General features: G+C 44.4%; 1 protein-coding gene across 1 annotated transcript in view; it reads left to right on the top strand.

The window, feature by feature from the left end:
• The first annotated feature begins 2,932 nt into the window (after positions 1 to 2,932).
• Positions 2,933 to 27,598, top strand: part of grk4 (G protein-coupled receptor kinase 4) — a 94,406-nt gene continuing 69,740 nt past the window's right edge. The window contains exon 1 of the mRNA XM_034187621.1: positions 2,933 to 3,328. Within this exon, the coding sequence (XP_034043512.1) occupies positions 3,277 to 3,328 (52 nt within the window). The 5' untranslated portion in view covers positions 2,933 to 3,276. The remainder of the gene's footprint in view (positions 3,329 to 27,598) is intronic.

Here is a 27,598-nt window from a genome sequence, read left to right as displayed (position 1 = left end):
GAGTGTTTCTACAGGAAATGAATATTATGATAATATTTACAGGGTGGTGTGAGACCGAACCAATTATTGATTTGATGAATCACATGCACTGATTAACAAAATGTCATAGAAACCTCTTGTGTCAATTTAAACTTAATTTCCTGCCCCTGTTTAAAAGCTGACATGTTGTAATGAGCTGTAGTAAAAAAATGAGAGCACATTGATTATTCCAGTAACTTGACACATTCTGCTATTGTGCAATTCTTAATGAAGTAAGATCTTTATAGACAGTTTGTAAACTTTTTTTTTTTTTTTTCCTGGGGGTGGGGTTACTATATCAGCCACACTTATAAGAACTATTTCTTTAAAAATTGAGTGAATTTCAGCTGGGACCATTATAAAAAGGGTACATAAATAAATAAATAATGTTATTTAAAACAAAAATCTTTTCATTTTAAGTCTTTATTTGCTTTTAATTATTATTATTGTTATTATTTTTTGCAAGTAAAAGTTCAGTTATGAGGCTGCTCATTGCAGTGTCAGGCTCGTTAATTTGTGTGTAATTACCTGTGATAATTGATGAAAGAACCAGGTGCATTTCAAAATAAAAACACAGTATGTTCATTGCTTTGAGGTCTTTGTACTTTTGAAAATTCTCTTGTAGATTTTAAGAGAAGTGAATGTTCTTAATGAAAACATGTGTGGACTGGGTTTAGTGGTATCTTTCTGACAGGTTCCTGGAGCTGGGCTGTGACTGATTTCATGTAGAGAATTGCAGGGGACAAAATACATAAAAATTAATTCCCACACCTATACTAGTCCCCGTCTTCTTGTCCTATTTGTCTTCTTGGCAGACACTGGAGGATAAAATACTTTGGTGCTGAAAAAGCAAGACTATCCCCACGTACCATAAATATTAAAAAATCACAATTAAAAGTGCACAGCTTTTGTTTTTTGTTTTTTTAAGATTTAAGTCATAAAAGAATTTTCTTTGGCACCACTATAATTTTATTTATTAGCTTTTAAATAGGGTATTCATAATATGACATTGCCTTAATATGATCAAAATTTGCGTTGTCTGGAAAAAAATTATTAAACAGTTCCCCTGAAGGGAAAAAAAAATTAGAAGAACAGACGGCCTTGAACTATGTACGGTAGTGACCCCTACAGTCTATGATAGTGACATCATAGATCACGTGGGGGGCTTCCCCTGACTTGCTCCAGGGATGCTGGGAAGCACACAGCGACAGCCAATCAGAGTAGAGAGACACAGTGATGTCAGATGGCTGCTCGCTGTTGTGAAAGTGTAGGGACACGGACCCACAACAGGGGGCGCAAATGAATGGACAATGGAATAAGCCAAAATATAACAATTTAATGTTGTGAATGTGCACAACAGAGCAACAGACAACACAATTGAGATCAACAGTCAATAAGTCACGGTGACGTGTGGGCAGGCTCGAGGATAGAAGACGCCCGTCCAGAAAAGAGCCGGATCCCACACGCTTTCCACTGCCACCGGATCTGAAGCACCCCGGAGCCACCAAGCGCTGGGTCCCCAGGTGGCCACTGCCTCCGGCTGTCAGATCGGGTACTGCTGGCAGGAAGAACAGACAGGTGATGGTGGGTGCGTGAACACCCAGCAAACAGTCAGAAAGGGTGGGAAACACCTCCACCTCTCAATCACAGTCACACAGGAACAAAAACGTGCAGCGCCTGAAGGACTACTTATCCGAGGAGCGAAGACATCTCCTCCCAGCTTCCAGCTGCTGACCAGTCAAACAGGTACGCCTGCAAATGTTCAGAAAGTTGTATGACACAAAACCACGGCTGAGTGTTTACCTGATCGGTAGACGATTTCTTGGCAGTGAGGTGAAGATGCTGCCCGGCTTTTATGGAGATGTGGTTGATGATGATGAGTGACAGCTGGTGCTTGTTGATGAGTGACAGCTGTCACTCCCGGTTGCTCTGGCGCCCTCTCAGTGCCTGAAACCCGCACTTCAGGCAGGGCGCCCTCTGGTGGTGGGCCAGCAGTACCTCCTCTTCAGCGGCCCACACAACACTCAAACAAAATAATCCAATATGACGGAATACGCTCCGAAACAGTTCATTTCTGTATAAATCTGTCTCATATATTTTATGAAAGTTAGGATGAAATAAATCCTTCTAAATCTAAAAATGTTGTTTTTGTAATCGGATAATACCTCTGAAGTGATTTACAAGACATCTTACTGATGTTACCGTGCACACCCCATGTACTTGCATCACGTGAGGTCAAAGGTAATTTCCGGTAATTTCAAAACATCATGCATGTGCACACGCACGCCCTCCTGAAGATGGCGTTAAAAAAGAAAATAAATAATTCATTTTGGAATTCCCCCCAGGTAAATATGTTCTCTGCATTAAAATGAGCTGTAATTTTGCAAAACGTTTCTAAAATAAATCAAGAATATAATGCTTGGATTACAGTAGAAACTATTTTTCCGTTTTGTGAAATTTGTGTGGCCCTAGCTGTACCTTTTAAAATCAACTGTAATTTTACAAGACGTTTCTAAAATAAACCAACATTATAGTGGAAACTACATTTTGTTGGTTTTGTGAAATTTGAAAGACTGCACAGTTTTAAAACAACTCAATGCTTTGTTTCATTGTTGCATTGCCACTTCCACAGCGCCCTCTGATGGTCATAATCGAAAAGGCAAGTCAGCAGTCTGTGAATGGGGCGAGTCTTCTGGGACATCAGAAATTCCGAGCTCCTTATTGCCATTGAATGCAGCACTCGAGGTGGCTGCGATGTCGTGACGTCACCGCGAGCTGGCCTTGGCGGAGGTCTGCGCTCCCCGGTTGCCCTTCTAGCTGCCTGCGGGAGGGGGTGCGGGTCAAATCAGCAGCATTATTCCGATTCTTTTTTAATAACTGGGATCTTCGTGTTTTTTTTTTTTTTCCTTGTTTTGGTGGCCCGGTGCTGGTTGTAAATTGATCCCTCCTCCTGTGGTTGGGGTGGAGGCGGGGCGAAGCAGGAAGGAAAGGAGCTAGAGGGAAGGGAGGCAGCAGAAGGAGCAGCGGCAGGAGGAGCAGGCTGTGAATGCTAAACATCCAGCTCCGTGTCTACGGCTCGGCCGAACCTGTCGGAATGGAGCAGAAGGAGCACTTTTAGGATCTACTATGCGTCAGCGGCGCGTCGGCACAGTCAGCGTGATCTCCGCCGTCCGCACGTTTCACCGCACAAATCCTTTTTTTTTTCCTTCCCACTGAGTGTGAAATGTGTCGCGGCTGCCCGCAATTCACATTCTGACAATGGAGATTGAAAATATCGTGGCCAACACGGTTCTCCTGAAGGCGAGGGAAGGTAAGAACGGAATGCGTTCGGTTCGGATGGGTTCTGCATCCTTTACGCTTTGTCTCTGCCCCGCACAAATACGTTGATTTGAAGCGCCTACTTTAAAGTCAGGCCCAGCTGGATGCGGACGATCCACCGCTGTTCTTTTTTGTTTCCGTAGATTTACACATTTATGACGATATAATGGATATTTAACAGCGTTCGGTTTCTTGTGGGCGAAAAGTAGCTGCGCAGTTGGGCTCGCCTTCATCTTCATCCTACCTGTAGGTTTGTGTATAATTGTGCTGTTATTTGACGCAGAAATGTGACTGCAGTGCCGCTGGGCTGCTGGTAGGAAGCGATAATGTTCTAACGGCACAGCCGGAGAAAGGTTTCAGCAGCCCTGGCTTTACACACTGCACAGTGGGCCACAGCGGCTCACCTGCAGCCGGAGAACAGCGCTGTATCGTCTGCAAACGGACGGAGACACATCGGCTCTACTGTTTAGGAAAGGTTGACTTCCAGGACTTTGAGAGTGATGGGAAAGCTGATCACTACTCCCATCTACAGAACATCATCAGGGTCATTGTGCTGTGTAATATGAGGGATCTATATAAAATGTGTGCATGTGCAAAAGTAAGTGGTGCCAAAGTGGGCAGGTTTTCTTCACATTCGTAGTTGTGGCAATCTCTTGGTGGTGAGGAAAGTCCTCTCTTGATCGATTCCCAGACAGGATGGTGGATGCGGAGAAAATCTGCATCCATTGTTGATCTAGAGATTTCTGTGCGTAGGTTCGTTTAACATGCCTGGTCCAGTGGCTGAGAAATGCTGGACGATTGGGGTCTGATGACCTGGTCTGGACTTGATGCGCCTTCACAGCTATTGGGTTACAAGCCATCATCACCTCCTCCTACTGATCTGTCGTTGAAAACTTCTTGTTTCACCAGAGCCCCATTAGCCATCTCATGTTCAGGGTTCATGGTGGCCTTCATGGTTACCGTAGTAGCCACTGGGCAACCAGGGCCCCCATCATATATCAGCCCAACAGGCAATCCCCTACTTGATCTGTTAGCCAAGGTGTCATGACCTGGATGATGGGTTGGCTTTTGACACCTGTTCTTCACCGTATGGGAAGGTGGGCCAAACAAATATATTTACCAAACATATATTTACAAGCTGGTCTGCAGTCCTTTTATCAACCCGCTGTTTCACTTAGAACGGCAACTTTAGTAATCACCAGTGCCTAGGAGATCTTCAGTCATCCTCTGCTTTCAGCCCACCCTGTTATCATGTTTATGCTGGAGCGTGGGAAAAAATAGTCATAATCTGGTGTGAGTGAAGAACCAGAGCTTTGTAGCACCGCGTCAAGTCAAGAGTCAGCCAGCTGTGACGCAACATTACCGCTGTTAATAAAAATGAAAGTTGGCCAAAGAAAAAAGTCACAGATGCGACAAGATTGCAGTGTGTCTTGTTTAGTCTTGAAGCCATGACTTCCAGGTACACTAACGGCTTCATACTAATGCTGCGTTCAAGATTACTCAGAAAACCCAAATTTAAAAGTTCCAAAAACTGTATTCACTTGATGAACTCAGACAGCTGTATGGCTGCACACAGTAACAGTTTTGTGCTTTGTCTTGTCAAGGAACATTTAAATAAGTTGTTTGTACGGATTTTTGTTCTGTCTCAGATGACCTAAAATTATCTCTTTTTTGCAAATCTATATAAACCAGGACTTCACCCAGGCCCTGGCATGAGGCAAAGACCTGCAACATTTTCATTCAGAGCTACAAGAGGGGAAAAATACAGGACCTACATCCTGAAGACAGAGAATTCAGAAGACAGCCAAATCAGTTTTGTGCTTTCAGAATTGGCCCCTGCTTCCAGAAAGGTGCTGCACAGTTCTGTAATCGGAAATGAGGCTTTAAGGCGATCTCACAGCTGCCCAGTGACCATATAAATCGCTTTCTCTGAAATGCAAAAAAGTCTCTGTTTGAGCAAGCTTGGAGAATTTCTCAACAGCTTTGCACACTTCTGGAAGTCTTGAACAGTAGTGGAATTCCAATATAGTCTGTTTCTGGTAGTTTCCACCCTCTTGTGTATGATCACGCTTGCTTTGAACTGAGAAGGTTCTCAGTGGATTGCAGCTGGATCTTCTGTGTGCAGAATTTGGATGTGCTTCCGGAGCCTAAGTGGGTTTTCCCTGGATGCTACAGATTCCTCCTGTCATCAAAGCATCCGTGTTAGTTTTAGATTTAGTCCCCAGACACTGTTCAGTGGCTGCTGGCTGCTCCCTGTGTTTGTGTCTAACTGGGACTAGTACTGCTTAAATACTCCTTTTTTTTTGCTTTGGGGTGGCAGCATTTACAAGTAGGGAATATTATGGAAAAATTCCCACACAAAGTTGATTTAAAAAAAAAAACATAACCATGAGTTTAAAAAGTCAAATGAAATACTGCAAGTTGGAGGCTAATACAATGATAACTTCACTCTGTCCCAATTAGCCGCCTCCCATTCACTGTGCATGAGTTCCACGAAGTATTCACGCACAGACCATATTCACTTTTTTGTGCACTTCCATCTGGAATGATGCTGCAAGGGTTTTTGTGTATTGTTTATTGGGTCAACTAAAAATTTCCTTATCAGTAAAAATAACACCAATCCCGATATATTTGTGAAAATCTCATTGTGTCCTAATTGATATATTGGCTGGAAAACATAAGCAACAATGCTCAGGTGCTGAACCCAAGTCTTACAACGGTCACATGCTGCTGTCATGTTGGCGCCATTTTTATGTAAACAAACATGCATGTGGACACAACGGGCGATACTTAGGTCATGTCGGTATTGCATATACTAAGTTTATTGAAATTGACTTGCCCATTCTGGACTTGAGTGAATCATCATATTTTAGATCCTTTTGTAGTTTGTGCAGCATCTCTGACTCCAATAACTGATATTATAATTTATAATCCATAATTTGTTACCAGCCCTAGTTTAAACGATTATCTCTGCTGACTAACAGAGGAAGGTAGAGCCCGACCGATATGGATTTTTTGAGGCCGATGCCGATAACGATATTTGGATGAAAAAATGCAGATAATCGATAAATCGGCTGATTTGCCGATAGCCGATAAATCAGCCAATATTATTATTATTATTATTATTATTATTATTATTTTTTAGATGAATAAAATGTTCTTTTTTGGACCCTTTACAAAAAAAGGTATTAGCTAAAAGCTGAAGCTTTGTCCTCATATTGATTAACTTTATAACAGAGAAGAAAGTTCAAAAAATGCAAAAATGCAATTGGAGCAGTTAGGGGGCTATTCAAACGGGCCAACTAGTAATATATCACTCCTTGAAACGATCTTTGCCATATCACATGAGGTAAATCTGCCCTACGATTGGATTTTGGAAAACCATGTGACGGAGAACCAATTCCGATTGGACACTCGCACGTCATCACACATCTTCTATGAGGAGTACCAAGATGGCCAATGATGGATCGAAAATCCGTGGAGTTAACACTTCAGCAAAAAAAAAAGTAAGTTTCTATCCCGTATCATTAAAGAGTTATCTACAATTTAGCAAAGCTTGGTGACGGCATCGGCCCCAGAGGGTTAATGGCGAACAGCAGTAATTTCCAGAACCCTTCCGGACGACCAGTGAATCTGAATGTTTCAGCGTCTTAGCAGTAAACGAAAGTTTTTCGTGCTAGAAATAAGGTCTACACAACGTGGGCTTAATAAAAAGCGTGATCGACGCAATGAAGCACATTTGACACATTACTACATAAACTGAGTTAATCAAACTGAGTTGAACTGAAACGGGAGAAATGTGGGGTGAATGTAATCGCCAAGTTATTACAAACAACATCCTTATAAACTTACTTGTATGCATTTGTCAGCCGATCAGTGCAGTGTGACGGCAAACTACGGGGGCCGGTGATGAATACATTTAAGCAGGGGTGTAAGCAGCTCTCAGTTGAATGGAGTCAGAGCTCCATCTACTGGACAAATGGTGCAAGGACATTTTACATTGCCGACACAAACATTATTTCAGTATCTGTTCTGTTTATGAGAAATGATCGGCGTTCTGTCGGCAAAATTTCAGCAGATAGTGAGTACTTTGAAAAGGGCTTATATCAGCCGATAATAGCGCCCGGCTGATATATCGGTCAGGCTCTACAGGAAGGCGGCGGGTATTTGATTGGCCTGACGCTCGTCTGTGATTAAAGGCGCCAAAACTCTACAGATGGTCCTTGGGTCGATGAATAATTTAGTTTGACACATCGTTTTGAATGAGATGATTTCCTGGTGCATTTTGTTTTTATATGACAGTAAAAAGAGGAGGTATTGGCTTGTTGGTTGGACAAAACAACAGATTTGAAAATTTTACTTTGGCCTTTAGGGAATTGCAGTGGTCATTTCTTTAAAAAATAAATTTAAGTAATTGACTTGAATTGTCTGCTTTTTGATAAATGAAGGTGTCTATCAACCACTTGTTGCTCATTTAGAGTTTTGCCAAATGCTAAGTTACATTCCCTGTTAAAATTGTTTTGTTTTTTAATTCTTAATGAACATATAAAGTGTATAATCAGTGGATAATTCTAAAGTAATTTTGTTTTTGATGAGGCCTGAGTTGTCGTCATGTGGATTTTTAGTGTTTTTTTCTCCCTGAGCTGTCACTTGATGTGTAACAGTCATGGATTTCTACAGTTTCTCACTTTAATGTGCACAGAGGATTTGAAATTAACTTTTTCCACTGATTGTTGTTTTCAATTCGTCTTTGATAGTTTTTGAAACCTGCTGAGAAAATGGTGCAGAAACCAGCTCCTGCAGGGTCAAAGGTCTTTGAGTCACATGACTCCTCTCTGTCACCTTTGTACCTCATCAATGGCTCCACCCATCAGGGGGAGGATCAGAGTAGAAACAGGACTCAGCCGTGCTGAAGTGCCCTTGAGCAGGACCTCAGAGTTATTCTGAGAGGCTGACCTCGCTGTGTGGAGCAGAATGACACTGCGGTCTGTCTGTGGCCTACAGACGCCAGATAATCTGAGGCTGGTGCCTCAAACGGTGTCCGTTAGTGGTATGTAAACTTTCAGACGGCTCGTACCGCCGCTCTCGGCTCTGCGTGTGTGTGAAGGTTCCACACCTGTGCATGTGAAAGTGGGCGCTGTGGGAAGGAAGTGTTATGACGGGGTGTGCCCGGTCTGCTACAGTTTGAGACGAGTCACAGGAAGTGGTTTTGTGTCATTGAGATGACTCGCCTGCTTGCCCCCCCCCCCCGCGCTGCCTTCAATGTTTAAGACACCCCCCCCCCCCCCCCCCCCACACGCACTGCCACTAATGCATGGGGACGTTTGAAAAAGTTGATGGTGAGAATCCCCAGGGGATGGTGAGTCACAGACACACAGATAGAGAAGCTGTAAGAGAATTTAATTTGAATAATACAGGAGGTCAGGTGCCGTGACCGCCAACCGGTCAGGGGGTCAGTTCCCATCATTACTGGCTGGTTTTTTTGAAGTGTCCTTGAGCAAAAATCCAAACCTGTAAACTGGGTCCGGGTGGCAGGATTAGCGCTCTCGTCACACTGAATATTTTTACAGTCGCCCAGAATGAAACCGTGAGGGCGGAGTCTGGCGTAGTTCGAAGGTGTCGCTGTAAGCCAGCCGGGATGTGGCGTGCCCGTGAGTCAGAGTTTGTTGCTTTACTCTGACCTGTTTCTACAAAACAGGACCAACAGGGGGAGACTGGTTGAGCCAGAACACATGGTTGGGTTTGGATCTATCACACTCAGTCCAGGGTTTCCTTAGAGAGGTACTGTGATAAACAGGCATTTCAGCTTTTGGTAGAAAACAGGCCGACAATGTAGTTAAAACAGAATAATGGCATGAATTCAGCACATAATTAAAGTTACAGTGTGCAGGATTTAGGGCATTCATTAGCACCAATGAAATATAGCATTCATAACTGACTGTTTAGTGTGTAATTACCTACAACACTAAATCTGCATGTTTTCATGAGCTTAGAGTGGCTTCGACATATCTACACGGGAGGGGGGCCACCTCATGGAGGCCACCATATTGCACTGCCGTATTGATAGTGTAGCGCAAAAGGAACATAGTTACTCTTCCTTTTGCATTTTGCAGCATGTGTCAGAAGACTGGAGAGAAAACAAGAGGAATCAGTGGCTGCTCCACTGTATGCTGGTTGCTAGCGCAGGTTAGCAAGATTGAGAGCCATCATTTTTGCATGATGAAGGATCATATATGTATTTACTTGTCAAAGGGAGTATGAATCCCCACCGCCAAAGAAGCAAAAATGGGAAGGGAAAAAAAAACATGACCAGAGATGGTATGGTGCAGTTCGTGACCTCACCACTAGATGTCACTAAATCCTACACACTGTAGCTTTAAGTAAAAAAATAAATAAATAAAAGAACAACATAACATTTTGCTCAGTGTCATGAAAACATGAAAGCTCACACTCTGTTTTTTTTTTTTTTTTTTAGCCATCTGGTGTAATTTCTGGTTGTAACATGATAGATGTAGCCCACCAATAAACATGCTCAATTTAATCTGCATGTAAATTCATAACAAAGGTTGAGAGAAGATTTCTGACTGTATTTTAGTTTTTAGTGCATAACCACTGATAAAACAGTCAGAAAAGTTTATTTCTCTGATTTGGTACATTTATACACTCAACAAAAATATAAACGCAACACGATCTAAAACTTTTTCCACATACACAATATCACCATTTCCCTCAAATATTGTTCACAAACCAGTCTAAATTTGTGATAGTGAGCACTTCTCCTTTGCTGAGATAATCCATCCCACCTCACAGGTGTGCCTTAGACTGCCCACAATAAAAGGCCACTCTGAAAGGTGCAGTTTTATCACACGGCACAATGCCACAGATGTCGCAAGATTTGAGGGAGCGTGCAATTGGCATGCTGACAGCAGGAATGTCAACCAGAGCTGTCGCTCGTGTATTGAATGTTCATTTCTCTACCATAAGCCGTTTCCAAAGGCGTTTCAGAGAATTTGGCAGTACATCCAACCAGCCTCACAACCGCAGACCACGTGTAACCACACCAGCCCAGGACCTCCACATCCAGCATGTTCACCTCCAAGATCGTCTGAGACCAGCCACTCGGACAGCTGCTGAAACAATCGGTTTGCATAACCAAAGAATTTCTGCACAAACTGTCAGAAACCGTCTCAGGGAAGCTCATCTGCATGCTCGTCGTCCTCATCGGGGTCTCGACCTGACTCCAGTTCGTCGTCGTAACCGACTTGAGTGGGCAAATGCTCACATTCGCTGGCGTTTGGCACGTTGGAGAGGTGTTCTCTTCACGGATGAATCCCGGTTCACACTGTTCAGGGCAGATGGCAGACAGCGTGTGTGGCGTCGTGTGGGTGAGCGGTTTTCTGATGTCAATGTTGTGGATTGAGCGGCCCATGGTGGCGGTGGGGTTATGGTATGGGCAGGCGTCTGTTATGGACGAAGAACACAGGTGCATTTTATTGATGGCATTTTGAATGCACAGAGATACCGTGACGAGATCCTGAGGCCCATTGTTGTGCCATACATCCAAGAACATCACCTCATGTTGCAGCAGGATAATGCACGGCCCCATGTTGCAAGGATCTGTACACAATTCTTGGAAGCTGAAAATGTCCCAGTTCTTGCATGGCCGGCATACTCACCGGACATGTCACCCATTGAGCATGTTTGGGATGCTCTGGACCGGCGTATACGACAGCGTGTACCAGTTCCTGCCAATATCCAGCAACTTCGCACAGCCATTGAAGAGGAGTGGACCAACATTCCACAGGCCACAATTGACAACCTGATCAACTCTATGTGAAGGAGATGTGTTGCACTGCATGAGGCAAATGGTGGTCACACCAGATACTGACTGGTATCCCCCCCAATAAAACAAAACTGCACCTTTCAGAGTGGCCTTTTATTGTGGGCAGTCTAAGGCACACCTGTGCACTAATCATGGTGTCTAATCAGCATCTTGATATGGCACACCTGTGAGGTGGGATGGATTATCTCAGCAAAGGAGAAGTGCTCACTATCACAGATTTAGACTGGTTTGTGAACAATATTTGAGGGAAATGGTGATATTGTGTATGTGGAAAAAGTTTTAGATCTTTGAGTTCATCTCATACAAAATGGGAGCAAAACCAAAAGTGTTGCGTTTATATTTTTGAGTGTATGTGGAAACACACACAGATACACACCTACCTTTCTCTCTCACGGACTCCATTCAATGTATACCGGCAGCAGTTCAAACTTCTCTTCACCTTTTTTTTTTTTCTTTTGTGGCAGAATTAATGCAGACTCCTTTCTGCTGGGTTGTGGAGGCGTGGCTGTGTTATTTTACTATACATTGCATTTTTCTTCCAACTTCTTTGGTGGTCTTGTGGCTTACATTGTGAAACAACTAGTATATGAAAAATACTGCACTATCATCAATGGCCACAAGATGGCACCACATGCACCTGTGACAAGTTGCTCCTGTATACCAGCAGAGCTAACAACTTTTTTTCCTTTTCCTGGTGCATATTTTTAAGAGATGCCACTGCAGCATGCAGTCCAAAAATATGCTAACTGCTGTGAAATCAGAATACCCAGAAAGCAACAGTGTAGGAAGTAATTTCCTTTGGCTTCTCTTTGTTTTGTTAGCGGTCGCCATAGCCAGTCCTGTATGGAGCAACATGTTTGTTTGGCACATGTTTTAATGCTGGATGTCCTTCCAGATGTGTGGAGAATGGTGGTCTTGAACTGGAAATCTTCTGTTTCAGGTGCTCGCCCACTAACGGAAAGTAAGTTTAATTCTGAGATTTAGTACATTTCTGAGAAGAAACGGTCTGTCTCGCTCACTGACGAGCACGCCTGCTCCGAGGCGGTCATCAATCCAGCATCCTCTGTCCTTCCGGCAGGTGACAGATCTGTGTGTGGGATATTGCATAGAACAGTCAACATTGCTTTGTCTGACTGGTGCTTCAAAGTTAAGCAAATTTATGGGATAGAGAAGCATTCATCCTTTTATCCGGTGCCTTCTTGATGCCTCGACTTCGGATAAGCAGGAACAAGTTGTTCCTGCTTTTCTGACGTGCAGGTGCAGTGAGGGACTGAAGGTTTTTATTCTCGTTGTGTGTCCACAGTGAAGGTCTCTGGTGATCAGTCATTGAGTTGGACTCCTGTAGCCACCGCAGCCACACGTGCTGTTGTCTCTGAGTTTCCTGTTGTCCAGTCAGTGGGGACAGGGATTCTGGGTTTCTGGTTTCTGGTCTACTGCACCCTGTCCACATGTGGTGATAACTTAACAGACGTTTTGATGCGTCTCGCTGTTGATTTGTGCCGCTGATTGTGTTGCTCGCTGTAGAATTCTTTTATGTTTAGCAGCGTGATGGTACATGTCCGCTCATGTCTCTTAGAATCACATTCCACAGAATCTTTTTTTTTTTTTTCTTTTTTCATCTTTCTTGTTAAAGAGAAAAGAATGTGAACGATCCGGTGCTCGCATTCCTCCAACAGAAGGGGAAACTTAATCCAGTGTGTGTGACGTTCCTCACAGGTGGAAAGCATTTTTTAATCCCCTGTTGTGCGTCCGTTGTGAGGCGGCCGACCCCTCCTCTCACCTCCACCCTTCAAATTGTAGGCCAGCTGCTCTCACATCACTTGAGGGTTTTCTGGTGACGTTAGCCGGCATTGCTTTATTAGTTTTGTGGTCACAGCCGAGCTAACACTTGTTGTCATCACTCTGGGGTGTTTCCTCCAGCTGAGGGTCATAAAACGCACCACTCTGTGACACTGCCTTGATGTGGTGTTTGTTTTACAGCTCTTACACCCACAAACGGGCTGTGTGGAGAAAGCGATGTGCCGAGTTGCACATGGTGCTGAGCGCGACGTCGTTAACAGATTGCCTCTTTTGCGAGCTGACGAGGCACTTCTTCTTCATGTCTTTTTTTTTTTTTTTTTTAACATCACAGGGGTGTAGTTTAAATCCAGACAAGCTGCTAGCCGGTTTTGAACCGTGTGCTGGGCTGACAGCATTTATAGAGCATCCAGAAAGTATTGACAGCGCTTCACATTTTATAATGTTGCAGCCTTATTCCAAAATAGATGAAGATTTTTGAAAGTTTATTAAAAAAACAAAAAAAACAAGAAATCACATAAGTATTCACAGTCTTTGAGCTCAGGTGCCTCCTGTTTCCACTGATCATCCTTGAGATGTTTCTGCAGCTTAATTGGAGTCCACCTGGGGTAAATTCAGTTGATTGGACATGAGTTTGAAAGACACACACCTGTCTACATATAAGGTCCCACAGACAGTCAGAGCACAAACCAAGCATGAAGTCAAAGGAATTGTCTGTAGACCTCTGAGACAGGATTGTCTGGAGGCACAAATCTGGGGAAGGGTACAAAAGCATTTCTACTGCTTTTAAGGTCCCAATGAGCACAGTGGCCTCCATCATGTGTAAATGCAAGAAGTTCAGATCCACCAGAACTCTTACTAGAGCTGGACGCCCATCTAGACTGAGCGAACAGGGGAGAAGGGCCTTAGTCAGGAAGGTGACCAAGAACCCAATTATCACTCTATCAGAACTCCAGCATTCCTCTGTGGAGAGAGGAGAACCTTCCAGAAGGACAACCATCTCTGCAGCAATCCACCAATCAGGCCTGTATGGTAGAGTGGCCAGATGGAAGCCACTCCTTAGTAAAAGGCACATGGCAGCCCACCTGGAGTTTGACAAAAGACGCCTGAAGGACTGAAGGAAAATTTTCTGGTCTGATGAGACAAAGATTGAACTCTTTGGTGTCATGTTTGGAGGAAACCAGGAACCTTCCCTACAGTGAAGCATGGTGGTGGCAGCATCATACCATGGACATGTTTTTTCAGCAGCAGGAACTGGGAGACTAGTCAGGATTGAGGAAAAGATGAATGCAGCAATGTACAGAGACATCCTGGATGAAAACCTGCTCCAGAGCGCTCTGACCTCAGACTGGGGCGACGGTTCACATTTCAGCAGGACAATGACCCTAAGCACACAGCCAAGATATCAAAGGAGTGGCTTCAGGACAAATCTGTGAATGTCCTTGAGTGGTCCAGCCAGAGCCCAGACCTGAATCCGACTGAACATCTCTGGAGAGATCTGAAAATGTCTGTGCACCGACGCTCCCCATCCAACCTGATGGAGCTTGAGAGGTGCTGCAAAGAGGAATGGACCAAACTGCCCAAAGATAGGTGCACCAAGCTTGTGGCATCATATTCAAGAAGGCTTGAGGTTGTAATTGCTGCCAAAGGTGCATCAACAAAGTATTGAGCAAAGGCTGTGAATACTTATGTACACGTGATTTCTTAGTTTTATTTTTTAATAAATTTGCAAACAATTCAAAAAATATATTTTACTCCATTTTGGAGTAAGGCTGAAATATAAAATGTGTAAAAAGTGAAGCGCTGTGAATATTTTCTGGATGCATTTGGAGTTCAAATATTTAAAAAAATATATTTTTAATTACAGAATATGCAGTCTCTCATCAACCTGCAGCACTTGTAGGAAAGAAATGTAGTCGTGTGTAACATGTAGGATTATGTGAGGGAAATCTGTGACATCACTGAACCTTAGTTGTCGCCTTTGGGTCAAAGACCTTGCATGTTTGATCAGTTTGCCTCAAAGAAAAACTTCATCAAGTCACTGTTTTGTCTTTGTGTTGTGTAACACCCATGGTTCAGTTTTGTGTCGGGCGTGGTTTTGTTGGGGCGGTGTTCAATATTTTTTTCTGTCTGGTCCTGAGATGAACCAGCTGGTGCTGCTAAGATAACATACAGCTTTCAGTTTGGCTTCTGCTTTACACCAACTCTGTGCATCTTCCTCAAGGTCCTATTCAGTTCTGGGGGGGGCAGGGCAGGGCAGTGCAAAGTCATAGAAGTCTGCAGAACATTAGTTCTCGCCAGATAATTATGACTTTGCACTGAGGGCACGTGGAGGGACAGAACGAGTCCTCGGGCGCTGCTCTGTCCGGTTTGTGCATCGCTGTCCTTTATCGGGTTGTATGAGGTCTTTAGTAATGTTCTTGTTTGGGATTGAAGTCAATCAAAATATTGCTCAAAATTCCACTTATCTGTTGATTACTTTTTATTCTAATCCAATTACATTTGTTCCGAGAATCTGATTGGTTAATCGTGTGAGATTTCCAACCATAAAATACCGATTTCACAGTGGCAAAAATACACTCAACAAAAATATAAACGCAACACTTTTGGTTTTGCTCCCATTTTGTATGAGATGAACTCAAAGATCTAAAACTTTTTCCACATACATAATAGCACCATTTCCCTCAAATATTGTTCACAAACCAGTCTAAATCTGTGATAGTGAGCACTTCTCCTTTGCTGAGATAATCCATCCCACCTCACAGGTGTGCCATATCAAGATGCTGATTAGACACCATGATTAGTGCACAGGTGTGCCTTAGACTGCCCACAATAAAAGGCCACTCTGAAAGGTGCAGTTTTATCACACAGCACAATGCCACAGATGTCGCAAGATTTGAGGGAGCGTGCAATTGGCATGCTGACAGCAGGAATGTCAACCAGAGCTGTTGCTCGTGTATTGAATGTTCATTTCTTTACCATAAGCCGTCTCCAAAGGCGTTTCAGAGAATTTGGCAGTACATCCAACCAGCCTCACAACCGCAGACCACGTGTAACCACACCAGCCCAGGACCTCCACATCCAGCATGTTCACCTCCAAGATCATCTGAGACCAGCCACTCGGACAGCTGCTGAAACAATCGGTTTGCATAACCAAAGAATTTCTGCACAAACTGTCAGAAACCGTCTCAGGGAAGCTCATCTGCATGCTCGTCGTCCTCATCGGGGTCTCGACCTGACTCCAGTTTGTCGTTGTAACCGACTTGAGTGGGCAAATGCTTACATTCACTGGTGTTTGGCACGTTGGAGAGGTGTTCTCTTCACGGATGAATCCCGGTTCACACTGTCCAGGGCAGATGGCAGACAGCGTGTGTGGCGTCGTGTGGGTGAGCGGTTTTCTGATGTCAGTGTTGTGGATCGAGTGGCCCATGGTGGCGGTGGGATTATGGTATGGGCAGGCGTCTGTTATGGATGAAGAACACAGGTGCATTTTATTGATGGCATTTTGAATGCACAGAGATACCGTGACGAGATCCTGAGGCCCATTGTTGTGCCATACATCCAAGAACATCACCTCATGTTGCAGCAGGATAATGCACGGCCCCATGTTGCAAGGATCTGTACACAGTTCTTGGAAGCTGAAAATGTCCCAGTTCTTGCATGGCCGGCATACTCACCAGACATGTCACCCATTGAGCATGTTTGGGATGCTCTGGACCGGCGTATACGACAGCATGTACCAGTTCCTGCCAATATCCAGCAACTTCGCACAGCCATTGAAGAGGAGTGGACCAACATTCCACAGGCCACAATTGACAACCTCATCAACTCTATGCAAAGGAGATGTGTTGCACTGCATGAGGCAAATGGTGGTCACACCAGATACTGACTGGTATCCCCCCCCCAATAAAACAAAACTGCACCTTTCAGAGTGGCCTTTTATTGTGGGCAGTCTAAGGCACACCTGTGCACTAATCATGGTGTCTAATCAGCATCTTGGTATGGCACACCTGTGAGGTGGGATGGATTATCTCAGCAAAGGAGAAGTGCTCACTATCACAGATTTAGACTGGTTTGTGACCAATATTTGAGGGAAATGGTGATATTGTGTATGTGGAAAAAGTTTTAGATCTTTGAGTTCATCTCATACAAAATGGGAGCAAAACCAAAAGTGTTGCGTTTATATTTTTGTTGAGTGTATTTGACCGTTTCACATTTGATGTATCACTCTGCGCCCTGACAGCTTTGCTGCGCAGATGTCAATAATGGCGCTGGAGCGACAACGCTGTGGCTACGGTAAGCTTCACCGACTGAATTCCTTGCAGAAAAATAAACCGTGCAAACGATGGAATTGGATTAGAATGGGAATAACCCCCTTGACACAACAGGGTTCTTCCCTAATTAGTCTCTATTAAATCAGATGAGTAACCTGGAATAGTCAGAAGTTTCAAACTGCCTATACGACCATGTGTCTGCAGAAACTGACCTTCCAACGGCTCAGACTCGTTATTTGACTCCATTGAGGTTCAGCAGTTGGAAGAAGACACCTTGTAAAAATGGACACAGGATCCACAATTCATGCAAAGTCTCACTGGTGCAAACAAGTCGTGAACAGACGAGCTGAAACAAATTCAGTATGGTTTAATCGAATAAACAAAATGATCAAGAAAATCTGGACTGCATTAGAATAATACGTGACATGCTTCTTATAACCATGCAAAACGTGACACAAAGAGGACGCAACAAGTATGCAAGTGCAAATAATGAGAGAAACTTCACTACAGTGCCAAAAACATCCATCCATTTTCTATACCTGCTTACTCCAATTCAGGGTCAAGGGGGGCTGGGGCCAATCCCAGCAGTCATAGGGTGAGGCAGGGTTCACCCTGGATTTTTTTCTCCCTGAGCTGTCACTTGATGTGTAACAGTCATGGATTTCTACAGTTTCTCACTTTAATGTGCACAGAGGATTTGAAATTAACTTTTTCCACTGATTGTTGTTTCAATTCGTCTTTGATAGTTTTGAAACCTGCTGAGAAAATGGTGCAGAAACCAGCTCCTGCAGGGTCAAAGGTCTTTGAGTCACATGACTCCTCTCTGTCACCTTTGTACCTCATCAATGGCTCCACCCATCAGGGGGAGGATCAGAGTAGAAACAGGACTCAGCCGTGCTGAAGTGCCCTTGAGCAGGACCTCAGAGTTATTCTGAGAGGCTGACCTCGCTGTGTGGAGCAGAATGACACTGCGGTCTGTCTGTGGCCTACAGACGCCAGATAATCTGAGGCTGGTGCCTCAAACGGTGTCCGTTAGTGGTATGTAAACTTTCAGACGGCTCGTACCGCCGCTCTCGGCTCTGCGTGTGTGTGAAGGTTCCACACCTGTGCATGTGAAAGTGGGCGCTGTGGGAAGGAAGTGTTATGACGGGGTGTGCCCGGTCTGCTACAGTTTGAGACGAGTCACAGGAAGTGGTTTTGTGTCATTGAGATGACTCGCCTGCTTGCCCCCCCCCCCCCGCGCTGCCTTCAATGTTTAAGACCCCCCCCCCCCCCCCCCCCCCACACGCACTGCCACTAATGCATGGGGACGTTTGAAAAAGTTGATGGTGAGAATCCCCAGGGGATGGTGAGTCACAGACACACAGATAGAGAAGCTGTAAGAGAATTTAATTTGAATAATACAGGAGGTCAGGTGCCGTGACCGCCAACCGGTCAGGGGGTCAGTTCCCATCATTACTGGCTGGTTTTTTTGAAGTGTCCTTGAGCAAAAATCCAAACCTGTAAACTGGGTCCGGGTGGCAGGATTAGCGCTCTCGTCACACTGAATATTTTTACAGTCGCCCAGAATGAAACCGTGAGGGCGGAGTCTGGCGTAGTTCGAAGGTGTCGCTGTAAGCCAGCCGGGATGTGGCGTGCCCGTGAGTCAGAGTTTGTTGCTTTACTCTGACCTGTTTCTACAAAACAGGACCAACAGGGGGAGACTGGTTGAGCCAGAACACATGGTTGGGTTTGGATCTATCACACTCAGTCCAGGGTTTCCTTAGAGAGGTACTGTGATAAACAGGCATTTCAGCTTTTGGTAGAAAACAGGCCGACAATGTAGTTAAAACAGAATAATGGCATGAATTCAGCACATAATTAAAGTTACAGTGTGCAGGATTTAGGGCATTCATTAGCACCAATGAAATATAGCATTCATAACTGACTGTTTAGTGTGTAATTACCTACAACACTAAATCTGCATGTTTTCATGAGCTTAGAGTGGCTTCGACATATCTACACGGGAGGGGGGCCACCTCATGGAGGCCACCATATTGCACTGCCGTATTGATAGTGTAGCGCAAAAGGAACATAGTTACTCTTCCTTTTGCATTTTGCAGCATGTGTCAGAAGACTGGAGAGAAAACAAGAGGAATCAGTGGCTGCTCCACTGTATGCTGGTTGCTAGCGCAGGTTAGCAAGATTGAGAGCCATCATTTTTGCATGATGAAGGATCATATATGTATTTACTTGTCAAAGGGAGTATGAATCCCCACCGCCAAAGAAGCAAAAATGGGAAGGGAAAAAAAAACATGACCAGAGATGGTATGGTGCAGTTCGTGACCTCACCACTAGATGTCACTAAATCCTACACACTGTAGCTTTAAGTAAAAAAATAAATAAATAATAAAGAACAACATAACATTTTGCTCAGTGTCATGAAAACATGAAAGCTCACACTCTGTTTTTTTTTTTTTTTTTTAGCCATCTGGTGTAATTTCTGGTTGTAACATGATAGATGTAGCCCACCAATAAACATGCTCAATTTAATCTGCATGTAAATTCATAACAAAGGTTGAGAGAAGATTTCTGACTGTATTTTAGTTTTTAGTGCATAACCACTGATAAAACAGTCAGAAAAGTTTATTTCTCTGATTTGGTACATTTATACACTCAACAAAAATATAAACGCAACACGATCTAAAACTTTTTCCACATACACAATATCACCATTTCCCTCAAATATTGTTCACAAACCAGTCTAAATTTGTGATAGTGAGCACTTCTCCTTTGCTGAGATAATCCATCCCACCTCACAGGTGTGCCTTAGACTGCCCACAATAAAAGGCCACTCTGAAAGGTGCAGTTTTATCACACAGCACAATGCCACAGATGTCGCAAGATTTGAGGGAGCGTGCAATTGGCATGCTGACAGCAGGAATGTCAACCAGAGCTGTCGCTCGTGTATTGAATGTTCATTTCTCTACCATAAGCCGTTTCCAAAGGCGTTTCAGAGAATTTGGCAGTACATCCAACCAGCCTCACAACCGCAGACCACATGTAACCACACCAGCCCAGGACCTCCACATCCAGCATGTTCACCTCCAAGATCGTCTGAGACCAGCCACTCGGACAGCTGCTGAAACAATCGGTTTGCATAACCAAAGAATTTCTGCACAAACTGTCAGAAACCGTCTCAGGGAAGCTCATCTGCATGCTCGTCGTCCTCATCGGGGTCTCGACCTGACTCCAGTTCGTCGTCGTAACCGACTTGAGTGGGCAAATGCTCACATTCGCTGGCGTTTGGCACGTTGGAGAGGTGTTCTCTTCACGGATGAATCCCGGTTCACACTGTTCAGGGCAGATGGCAGACAGCGTGTGTGGCGTCGTGTGGGTGAGCGGTTTTCTGATGTCAATGTTGTGGATTGAGCGGCCCATGGTGGCGGTGGGGTTATGGTATGGGCAGGCGTCTGTTATGGACGAAGAACACAGGTGCATTTTATTGATGGCATTTTGAATGCACAGAGATACCGTGACGAGATCCTGAGGCCCATTGTTGTGCCATACATCCAAGAACATCACCTCATGTTGCAGCAGGATAATGCACGGCCCCATGTTGCAAGGATCTGTACACAATTCTTGGAAGCTGAAAATGTCCCAGTTCTTGCATGGCCGGCATACTCACCGGACATGTCACCCATTGAGCATGTTTGGGATGCTCTGGACCGGCGTATACGACAGCGTGTACCAGTTCCTGCCAATATCCAGCAACTTCGCACAGCCATTGAAGAGGAGTGGACCAACATTCCACAGGCCACAATTGACAACCTGATCAACTCTATGTGAAGGAGATGTGTTGCACTGCATGAGGCAAATGGTGGTCACACCAGATACTGACTGGTATCCCCCCCAATAAAACAAACTGCACCTTTCAGAGTGGCCTTTTATTGTGGGCAGTCTAAGGCACACCTGTGCACTAATCATGGTGTCTAATCAGCATCTTGATATGGCACACCTGTGAGGTGGGATGGATTATCTCAGCAAAGGAGAAGTGCTCACTATCACAGATTTAGACTGGTTTGTGAACAATATTTGAGGGAAATGGTGATATTGTGTATGTGGAAAAAGTTTTAGATCTTTGAGTTCATCTCATACAAAATGGGAGCAAAACCAAAAGTGTTGCGTTTATATTTTTGAGTGTATGTGGAAACACACACAGATACACACCTACCTTTCTCTCTCACGGACTCCATTCAATGTATACCGGCAGCAGTTCAAACTTCTCTTCACCTTTTTTTTTTTCTTTTGTGGCAGAATTAATGCAGACTCCTTTCTGCTGGGTTGTGGAGGCGTGGCTGTGTTATTTTACTATACATTGCATTTTTCTTCCAACTTCTTTGGTGGTCTTGTGGCTTACATTGTGAAACAACTAGTATATGAAAAATACTGCACTATCATCAATGGCCACAAGATGGCACCACATGCACCTGTGACAAGTTGCTCCTGTATACCAGCAGAGCTAACAACTTTTTTTCCTTTTCCTGGTGCATATTTTTAAGAGATGCCACTGCAGCATGCAGTCCAAAAATATGCTAACTGCTGTGAAATCAGAATACCCAGAAAGCAACAGTGTAGGAAGTAATTTCCTTTGGCTTCTCTTTGTTTTGTTAGCGGTCGCCATAGCCAGTCCTGTATGGAGCAACATGTTTGTTTGGCACATGTTTTAATGCTGGATGTCCTTCCAGATGTGTGGAGAATGGTGGTCTTGAACTGGAAATCTTCTGTTTCAGGTGCTCGCCCACTAACGGAAAGTAAGTTTAATTCTGAGATTTAGTACATTTCTGAGAAGAAACGGTCTGTCTCGCTCACTGACGAGCACGCCTGCTCCGAGGCGGTCATCAATCCAGCATCCTCTGTCCTTCCGGCAGGTGACAGATCTGTGTGTGGGATATTGCATAGAACAGTCAACATTGCTTTGTCTGACTGGTGCTTCAAAGTTAAGCAAATTTATGGGATAGAGAAGCATTCATCCTTTTATCCGGTGCCTTCTTGATGCCTCGACTTCGGATAAGCAGGAACAAGTTGTTCCTGCTTTTCTGACGTGCAGGTGCAGTGAGGGACTGAAGGTTTTTATTCTCGTTGTGTGTCCACAGTGAAGGTCTCTGGTGATCAGTCATTGAGTTGGACTCCTGTAGCCACCGCAGCCACACGTGCTGTTGTCTCTGAGTTTCCTGTTGTCCAGTCAGTGGGGACAGGGATTCTGGGTTTCTGGTTTCTGGTCTACTGCACCCTGTCCACATGTGGTGATAACTTAACAGACGTTTTGATGCGTCTCGCTGTTGATTTGTGCCGCTGATTGTGTTGCTCGCTGTAGAATTCTTTTATGTTTAGCAGCGTGATGGTACATGTCCGCTCATGTCTCTTAGAATCACATTCCACAGAATCTTTTTTTTTTTTTTCTTTTTTCATCTTTCTTGTTAAAGAGAAAAGAATGTGAACGATCCGGTGCTCGCATTCCTCCAACAGAAGGGGAAACTTAATCCAGTGTGTGTGACGTTCCTCACAGGTGGAAAGCATTTTTTAATCCCCTGTTGTGCGTCCGTTGTGAGGCGGCCGACCCCTCCTCTCACCTCCACCCTTCAAATTGTAGGCCAGCTGCTCTCACATCACTTGAGGGTTTTCTGGTGACGTTAGCCGGCATTGCTTTATTAGTTTTGTGGTCACAGCCGAGCTAACACTTGTTGTCATCACTCTGGGGTGTTTCCTCCAGCTGAGGGTCATAAAACGCACCACTCTGTGACACTGCCTTGATGTGGTGTTTGTTTTACAGCTCTTACACCCACAAACGGGCTGTGTGGAGAAAGCGATGTGCCGAGTTGCACATGGTGCTGAGCGCGACGTCGTTAACAGATTGCCTCTTTTGCGAGCTGACGAGGCACTTCTTCTTCATGTCTTTTTTTTTTTTTTTTTTAACATCACAGGGGTGTAGTTTAAATCCAGACAAGCTGCTAGCCGGTTTTGAACCGTGTGCTGGGCTGACAGCATTTATAGAGCATCCAGAAAGTATTGACAGCGCTTCACATTTTATAATGTTGCAGCCTTATTCCAAAATAGATGAAGATTTTTGAAAGTTTATTAAAAAAACAAAAAAACAAGAAATCACATAAGTATTCACAGTCTTTGAGCTCAGGTGCCTCCTGTTTCCACTGATCATCCTTGAGATGTTTCTGCAGCTTAATTGGAGTCCACCTGGGGTAAATTCAGTTGATTGGACATGAGTTTGAAAGACACACACCTGTCTACATATAAGGTCCCACAGACAGTCAGAGCACAAACCAAGCATGAAGTCAAAGGAATTGTCTGTAGACCTCTGAGACAGGATTGTCTGGAGGCACAAATCTGGGGAAGGGTACAAAAGCATTTCTACTGCTTTTAAGGTCCCAATGAGCACAGTGGCCTCCATCATGTGTAAATGCAAGAAGTTCAGATCCACCAGAACTCTTACTAGAGCTGGACGCCCATCTAGACTGAGCGAACAGGGGAGAAGGGCCTTAGTCAGGAAGGTGACCAAGAACCCAATTATCACTCTATCAGAACTCCAGCATTCCTCTGTGGAGAGAGGAGAACCTTCCAGAAGGACAACCATCTCTGCAGCAATCCACCAATCAGGCCTGTATGGTAGAGTGGCCAGATGGAAGCCACTCCTTAGTAAAAGGCACATGGCAGCCCACCTGGAGTTTGACAAAAGACGCCTGAAGGACTGAAGGAAAATTTTCTGGTCTGATGAGACAAAGATTGAACTCTTTGGTGTCATGTTTGGAGGAAACCAGGAACCTTCCCTACAGTGAAGCATGGTGGTGGCAGCATCATACCATGGACATGTTTTTTCAGCAGCAGGAACTGGGAGACTAGTCAGGATTGAGGAAAAGATGAATGCAGCAATGTACAGAGACATCCTGGATGAAAACCTGCTCCAGAGCGCTCTGACCTCAGACTGGGGCGACGGTTCACATTTCAGCAGGACAATGACCCTAAACACACAGCCAAGATATCAAAGGAGTGGCTTCAGGACAAATCTGTGAATGTCCTTGAGTGGTCCAGCCAGAGCCCAGACCTGAATCCGACTGAACATCTCTGGAGAGATCTGAAAATGTCTGTGCACCGACGCTCCCCATCCAACCTGATGGAGCTTGAGAGGTGCTGCAAAGAGGAATGGACCAAACTGCCCAAAGATAGGTGCACCAAGCTTGTGGCATCATATTCAAGAAGGCTTGAGGTTGTAATTGCTGCCAAAGGTGCATCAACAAAGTATTGAACAAAGGCTGTGAATACTTATGTACACGTGATTTCTTAGTTTTATTTTTTAATAAATTTGCAAACAATTCAAAAAATATATTTTACTCCATTTTGGAGTAAGGCTGAAATATAAAATGTGTAAAAAGTGAAGCGCTGTGAATATTTTCTGGATGCATTTGGAGTTCAAATATTTAAAAAAATATATTTTTAATTACAGAATATGCAGTCTCTCATCAACCTGCAGCACTTGTAGGAAAGAAATGTAGTCGTGTGTAACATGTAGGATTATGTGAGGGAAATCTGTGACATCACTGAACCTTAGTTGTCGCCTTTGGGTCAAAGACCTTGCATGTTTGATCAGTTTGCCTCAAAGAAAAACTTCATCAAGTCACTGTTTTGTCTTTGTGTTGTGTAACACCCATGGTTCAGTTTTGTGTCGGGCGTGGTTTTGTTGGGGCGGTGTTCAATATTTTTTTCTGTCTGGTCCTGAGATGAACCAGCTGGTGCTGCTAAGATAACATACAGCTTTCAGTTTGGCTTCTGCTTTACACCAACTCTGTGCATCTTCCTCAAGGTCCTATTCAGTTCTGGGGGGGGCAGGGCAGGGCAGTGCAAAGTCATAGAAGTCTGCAGAACATTAGTTCTCGCCAGATAATTATGACTTTGCACTGAGGGCACGTGGAGGGACAGAACGAGTCCTCGGGCGCTGCTCTGTCCGGTTTGTGCATCGCTGTCCTTTATCGGGTTGTATGAGGTCTTTAGTAATGTTCTTGTTTGGGATTGAAGTCAATCAAAATATTGCTCAAAATTCCACTTATCTGTTGATTACTTTTTATTCTAATCCAATTACATTTGTTCCGAGAATCTGATTGGTTAATCGTGTGAGATTTCCAACCATAAAATACCGATTTCACAGTGGCAAAAATACACTCAACAAAAATATAAACGCAACACTTTTGGTTTTGCTCCCATTTTGTATGAGATGAACTCAAAGATCTAAAACTTTTTCCACATACATAATATCACCATTTCCCTCAAATATTGTTCACAAACCAGTCTAAATCTGTGATAGTGAGCACTTCTCCTTTGCTGAGATAATCCATCCCACCTCACAGGTGTGCCATATCAAGATGCTGATTAGGCACCATGATTAGTGCACAGGTGTGCCTTAGACTGCCCACAATAAAAGGCCACTCTGAAAGGTGCAGTTTTATCACACAGCACAATGCCACAGATGTCGCAAGATTTGAGGGAGCGTGCAATTGGCATGCTGACAGCAGGAATGTCAACCAGAGCTGTTGCTCGTGTATTGAATGTTCATTTCTTTACCATAAGCCGTCTCCAAAGGCGTTTCAGAGAATTTGGCAGTACATCCAACCAGCCTCACAACCGCAGACCACGTGTAACCACACCAGCCCAGGACCTCCACATCCAGCATGTTCACCTCCAAGATCATCTGAGACCAGCCACTCGGACAGCTGCTGAAACAATCGGTTTGCATAACCAAAGAATTTCTGCACAAACTGTCAGAAACCGTCTCAGGGAAGCTCATCTGCATGCTCGTCGTCCTCATCGGGGTCTCGACCTGACTCCAGTTTGTCGTTGTAACCGACTTGAGTGGGCAAATGCTTACATTCACTGGTGTTTGGCACGTTGGAGAGGTGTTCTCTTCACGGATGAATCCCGGTTCACACTGTCCAGGGCAGATGGCAGACAGCGTGTGTGGCGTCGTGTGGGTGAGCGGTTTTCTGATGTCAGTGTTGTGGATCGAGTGGCCCATGGTGGCGGTGGGATTATGGTATGGGCAGGCGTCTGTTATGGATGAAGAACACAGGTGCATTTTATTGATGGCATTTTGAATGCACAGAGATACCGTGACGAGATCCTGAGGCCCATTGTTGTGCCATACATCCAAGAACATCACCTCATGTTGCAGCAGGATAATGCACGGCCCCATGTTGCAAGGATCTGTACACAGTTCTTGGAAGCTGAAAATGTCCCAGTTCTTGCATGGCCGGCATACTCACCAGACATGTCACCCATTGAGCATGTTTGGGATGCTCTGGACCGGCGTATACGACAGCGTGTACCAGTTCCTGCCAATATCCAGCAACTTCGCACAGCCATTGAAGAGGAGTGGACCAACATTCCACAGGCCACAATTGACAACCTCATCAACTCTATGCAAAGGAGATGTGTTGCACTGCATGAGGCAAATGGTGGTCACACCAGATACTGACTGGTATCCCCCCCCCAATAAAACAAAACTGCACCTTTCAGAGTGGCCTTTTATTGTGGGCAGTCTAAGGCACACCTGTGCACTAATCATGGTGTCTAATCAGCATCTTGGTATGGCACACCTGTGAGGTGGGATGGATTATCTCAGCAAAGGAGAAGTGCTCACTATCACAGATTTAGACTGGTTTGTGACCAATATTTGAGGGAAATGGTGATATTGTGTATGTGGAAAAAGTTTTAGATCTTTGAGTTCATCTCATACAAAATGGGAGCAAAACCAAAAGTGTTGCGTTTATATTTTTGTTGAGTGTATTTGACCGTTTCACATTTGATGTATCACTCTGCGCCCTGACAGCTTTGCTGCGCAGATGTCAATAATGGCGCTGGAGCGACAACGCTGTGGCTACGGTAAGCTTCACCGACTGAATTCCTTGCAGAAAAATAAACCGTGCAAACGATGGAATTGGATTAGAATGGGAATAACCCCCTTGACACAACAGGGTTCTTCCCTAATTAGTCTCTATTAAATCAGATGAGTAACCTGGAATAGTCAGAAGTTTCAAACTGCCTATACGACCATGTGTCTGCAGAAACTGACCTTCCAACGGCTCAGACTCGTTATTTGACTCCATTGAGGTTCAGCAGTTGGAAGAAGACACCTTGTAAAAATGGACACAGGATCCACAATTCATGCAAAGTCTCACTGGTGCAAACAAGTCGTGAACAGACGAGCAGAAACAAATTCAGTATGGTTTAATCGAATAAACAAAATGATCAAGAAAATCTGGACTGCATTAGAATAATACGTGACATGCTTCTTATAACCATGCAA

Source organism: Thalassophryne amazonica, chromosome 15 (genome assembly GCF_902500255.1).
Source record: "Thalassophryne amazonica chromosome 15, fThaAma1.1, whole genome shotgun sequence".
Lineage (NCBI taxonomy): Eukaryota > Metazoa > Chordata > Actinopteri > Batrachoidiformes > Batrachoididae > Thalassophryne > Thalassophryne amazonica.
The sequence above is the reverse complement of the archived record's forward strand: the minus strand, read 5'-3'. Positions and strand labels throughout refer to the sequence as shown.